Source organism: Octopus bimaculoides, chromosome 1 (genome assembly GCF_001194135.2).
Source record: "Octopus bimaculoides isolate UCB-OBI-ISO-001 chromosome 1, ASM119413v2, whole genome shotgun sequence".
Classification (NCBI taxonomy): domain Eukaryota; kingdom Metazoa; phylum Mollusca; class Cephalopoda; order Octopoda; family Octopodidae; genus Octopus; species Octopus bimaculoides.
In genome coordinates, this window is record NC_068981.1 from 71,865,455 (window position 1) to 71,870,623 (window position 5,169).

Here is a 5,169-nt window from a genome sequence, read left to right on the forward strand (position 1 = left end):
TCCTAGACCTTAAAGAGTTAAAAGTTCTTGAAGTATAGAATAATGTACACTGAGCTGGATTAAAGCCCAAAGAGGTCCTAAATACTTAAAAGATTTTGGTGCTTCCGTATTTATGTAATTCAAAATATAAGCAATAACAAATCATAAAATAAATTTTTATTTTTCAAAATGAAATAAAACTAACAGTAAGATGAAAAATAATGTTTATTTTTGTATATTTCCACTTTATCTTTATTTGAAAAGTTTTCTATTTTTTCAATTGCAACACATCTGATAATTATATTTCTGATCATATAAACCACTTTGAATATATCTTAGCAAGTTTAAAATGATTTCTTTTGTGCTGTAAACCATTTACCATTTCTATGATCCTCCTTTTCCCTTGATTCCCTAAGCATGTGCTTATTTCACTTAATGGTTCACCTAGTACTCAATGTACACCAAAAAGTGGGGTGGGAATTCTTACTAAAAACCGTTTTCTTGAAAGTCTGCAAGAATTAATTGCTCTTCTAATAAATTTCACAAATTTTGAATAGTTATTGACTCCTCTTCACCAATTGATAAATTGGTTTGATTGGTTTGAAACTGAATAATTTTGTTTGCTCTCTTGTTTATCATTAATACCACAACTATAAACTTGAAAAAGTATCTATTTTGTAAATAAATTTATTGAGGTTATTTGAACTGTTGTAATGTGCTTTAATCAAAGTCACATCACAATATTCATGAATTCATTAATTGTTTGTACATTTTCTGACATTATATTCATTTAGTCATTATCTTTCTTGGAGTCACTGATTATTTATCAAATTTTCTTGTTATAATAACATTAATTTTTGCTATTATTAATTTATTGTATAAGATAAATAAAATAAAATATATAAAGAGAAATGATATGCAACTCAAATGATTACAGTGATATTAGTTGAAATCAAAATAGACATCATAAAAATACTTATTAAAATGGTTATAGTAGTAATAAAAGGCATATTCCAGTTATCAACTTATTCTACAAACTAAAGCAAATATCAGTAAATTTATTAGTTTACATAGAACTACACTGTAAATTTTTTGATATCTACTTATGTGAACTCTTCATTTTATTACATAAGTTGCTAAAAATTATTTCAAGTCATGTGAACACAGACTTACATTTTTTAAATGTAGTGTATGTATATTTGTGTGTGTGTGTGTGTGTGTGTGTGTGTGTGTGTGTGTGTGTGTGTGTGTGTGTGTGTGTGTGTGTGTGTGTGTGTGTGTGTGTGTGTGTGTGTGTGTGTGTGGTGTGTATGTGCACACATGCATGTGCATGAGTGTGTTTTAAAAAAATGCAAGACATTTTAATTAAGTTACTTGAGTATGCCTTAAAACTCTGAAATAGTAAAGTTTCCAGTTAGTGGTCACATGTACAGTGTGTCCCCAAAAATGTATATACACAGTGAATGTTTATGAAGTCAGCGTTTATTAAACTACATTTCATTTTCAAAATTTAATAGAATCTACTGACAGAATTATATTTTTTTCTGAATACCTCTTTTCAAACTGATGACTGTGCTGGTTTGGGCACTGCTTATAATGTGAAGCAATAGAATTGCAAACATCAAGAAACATTTTGTTTGGTATTTGTGCACATTCTTCTTAAATGGTTGCCTTCAATTCATCAAGTGTCACTGGTTTTGTAGCATAAACCTTATTAAGTATCCCCACAAAAAAATGTCTAATGGTGTGTGGTCCAGTAAATGCCAAGGTTATTCTACTGAACCTCTTCATCCAATCCACCTGTTGGGCAAAATCTCATAAAAGTAAGTCTTTACATTACTAAGGTAGTGTAGGGGTGCCCTCTTGCTGGAGATAAAACTCCACATCTTCAAAGTCCTCTCGAATGCATGGCATAACAGTTTGTAGCAGCAAGTTCAAGTAAATGGGACCCGTCGTAGCTTCATCGATAAAGTATGATCTAATTAATCCTTTTGATGATTAACCTCACCACACTCTAATGCCTGGTAAATTAACATGATATTCCTCTGTAATACGTGAATTCTTGGGTCCTCTGTAGGTGCAATTGTGGCTGCTAATTATGCCAGTTTATTTAAACGTAGTCTCTTCTCTCCAAATATTCCTCTTTTGGAAAGTATGCATCTTGTACACATCTTCAGTCTGGATCATCTTCATTGAGAGCATAGACTATTCTTGGAATGTGACTTTCCCAATGACAGTGCTTTCCAAATGTGATGGAGATTGATTTTGTAATTCCTATCTCATGACTCACTTGCTGCACTAATTTTCTTGAACTCTGGCAATATGTTTCTAGTACACTTTCTTGCTTTGTGGAGCTTGTCAACATCTGTGGCCTTCCAGAGCATTTCCTATCGACATTCTGAATAGTTCCATTTGCTTTAAACTTATCTGTAATTTAAGAGATGGAGTTATTTTGGACTTCTTTGAAACTCTCTTCTAAATTGTCTTTGCCCTTTGACTGCATTTTCAAACTTCCAGTGGTACTTTAGGATAAATTTCCCCTGTTCAACGCTTAATCTGTCCCCTTTCATTATTTATAATAGGTTAAGTTTAAAAAGCAATGAAAGTTGAGTTATCATCTGTTAAAATGTGTATACATTTTTTGGAGACACCCTGTATACTTTACTCACAAGATCATATAAGGCAAATTGTGACTAAAACATTAATAAGCTGTGAATGAATAAAATAAAAATAACAAATACTATCTACCTATGGTGATTTAGTAATCAACAAAACTAGGGACAGCATCTAAGCTTACCTTTTGTATTTGAACAGATGTGATGGTCCCAAAGCGATCCTGTAAAACAAAAATGTAGTGATGTCTTTTTGATTCTTCTATTTTATTACTTTTACCCACTCTTAGCATTGAGCACATAACATTTAGGAATACAGATTCACATTAGGATTTTAGCCTTTCTGTTTTTTATATCATTCTAGGATAATTGGGAGGCTTTTTGTTCATGGATCATTGCCTTACTTCACTAGACATGATTTCTACTGCTAACTACTTGGCTGTCAATGGTAAACCTTGGTTAAGTAGATAAAGTGGATACTACTTGAAATGTCTTAACTCCAATAGTTGGATGATAGGAATGTCTTTTCTCACAGTTTAGGAAATGAATAAATATGAGTATGATACAACAATAGCAGATATACAAGTATCTCAAACCCATAAATGAAATGTCTACACTTAAAATGTGCAAAATTCTTCTCAAAAGTTTGCTGGAAGCATTAAATAACTTTTGATATGTATTTGTGCTGTGAGTGAAGCAGAAAAAAAATATAGCATGGAAAAAATCTAATCCTTTTTGTATTTCTGTTGAGATACACTGCCTTTGTTGCAGTTAATTTTGGAAATTAGAAGAATTAAGCATAATAACTTATAGAATAGGACCAAGGGCTCTCTCAGGTAGATTGGTATCATAGGGGTTTAAACTAACATCTTTGTTAACCTCGATAAAATTGTTCTTTTACACAACTGTAAGTACATGCATGAGTGGTGTGATTCAATATGGAAATAAAACAGGCAGGGAAGTCAGAATATTTGGAAACAATTAACTCTTATCTGTGGATTTAATAGACAAAGAAATACAAACCAGTTGAGAAAACATTTGTGTATCAGATGATAATTTTTGTATAGTAGTGTTGATTGAACATTGTTTACCTTGCAAGACACTGATAAAATGAATGAATTAGTCACAACTCCTAGCCATGGAAACTGACTTGGCGATAAAGTTTTGTATTAAACTGGGTAAAAATGCTACAGAAACTTATGAAATGCTCCAGATTCCTTATGGATTAATTAGTATGAGCCAAGAATCTGTTTTTCATTGGCATAAGAGACCAGCCAAAGCAAGTCCACTAGGAAGCTCATGACAATCCCCTTTTTTAACAGTAAGGGCATAATATACATCCACTGGGTTCCCTCTTGTTGGACGGTCAATAAAAAGTATTTTGTGGAAGTTTTGAAGGTGTTCAGAAAGCGATTTCATTGTAAAAGGCCAGTACACCTGCATCAGGACAATGCACCATTCCAGAATTCCATTCTGGTAACCAACCACTTGACAGAGATGGGCATCAAAATTGTCCATCCCCACTCCCTACAGTCCAGACCTTGCTTCTGGTGACTTTTTGTTGTTCCCTAAGCTGAAGGAGATGAAGGAAGCTATGCCAAGAATCCTTGACACCTCTACTTTGGAGAACATCCATGGAGTCTTTACGAAGTGGTTGGAGCACTACAAATGTATTGAAGTCAGAGGATCCTACTTTGAAGGAAATTAGTGTTTTATACTTCTTTGAAATTAATAAACATTCTCTCATGAAAAAGTCTCAAAACTTCTGGAATGCACCTTGTCCATCCAAAGTGCTTCTTCCGGTCTTCATCTACCGAACCCACTCACAAGGCTTTGGTTGGTTTAGGGCTACATGTAGAAGACTCTTGCCCAATATGCCATGCAGAAGGACTGAACCCATTGTTATAACTCTAGTTATTCTTTCATATTATGTTTTCACAATTCCAGGACATGACTAAAAGTATTTCCCTTGGCTCTGCTAGGCAAAAGAATAGTAATATAATTCGAATTTAAAATCAAACATACCCATTTAAACTTCAAATAGCAAGAATTTTTCTGGAAGTACACAATATGATGACTTTCAATCATTAAAAATTCTATGTGCAAATGACTGTTCACATACATTTACAAATAAAACAACAAAAGGCTTAACTCTACTTTTTTTTTACTACTAAAAAGTTCACAATAAATTCTGCAATCTGAAACTATCACAAAGCACTCTCATCAAACATTGCCAACATGTAGTGATTGTATCTATTGACTATTGATTAAATTCAGCATGACTTACTAAAAAACTGCTGAACAGAGGTACTGCAATTGTTTGGCTCTCCAAACAAAAGGACTTTTTAAAACCTTTACTTGTCTCAGTCATTGGACTGCAACCATGTTAGGGCACACCAACTTAAAGTAGATAGTTGAACAAATTGACCTCTCTATTTATTTTAAAGTTTAGTACTTATTCTATCAGTCTGTTTTGCTGAACCACTAAGTTATAGGGACATAAAGAATCCAACACCAGTTGTCAAGCACTGGTGGGAGACAAACACACACACACACACACACACACACACACACACAC

General features: G+C 33.1%; 1 protein-coding gene across 6 annotated transcripts in view; it reads right to left on the reverse strand.

The window, feature by feature from the left end:
• LOC106879036 (uncharacterized) overlaps positions 1-5,169 on the reverse strand; it is a 231,431-nt gene that overhangs the window by 63,388 nt on the left and 162,874 nt on the right. For 4 of the 6 annotated variants that reach the window (XM_014928444.2, XM_014928441.2, XM_052967405.1 and 1 more), the window contains one exon: positions 2,777-2,815. The exons of the other annotated variants lie outside the window; for them this stretch is intronic. In XM_014928444.2, coding sequence (XP_014783930.1) covers positions 2,777-2,815 — 39 coding nt within the window. The remainder of the gene's footprint in view (positions 1-2,776; positions 2,816-5,169) is intronic. 6 annotated transcript variants of the gene reach the window in all.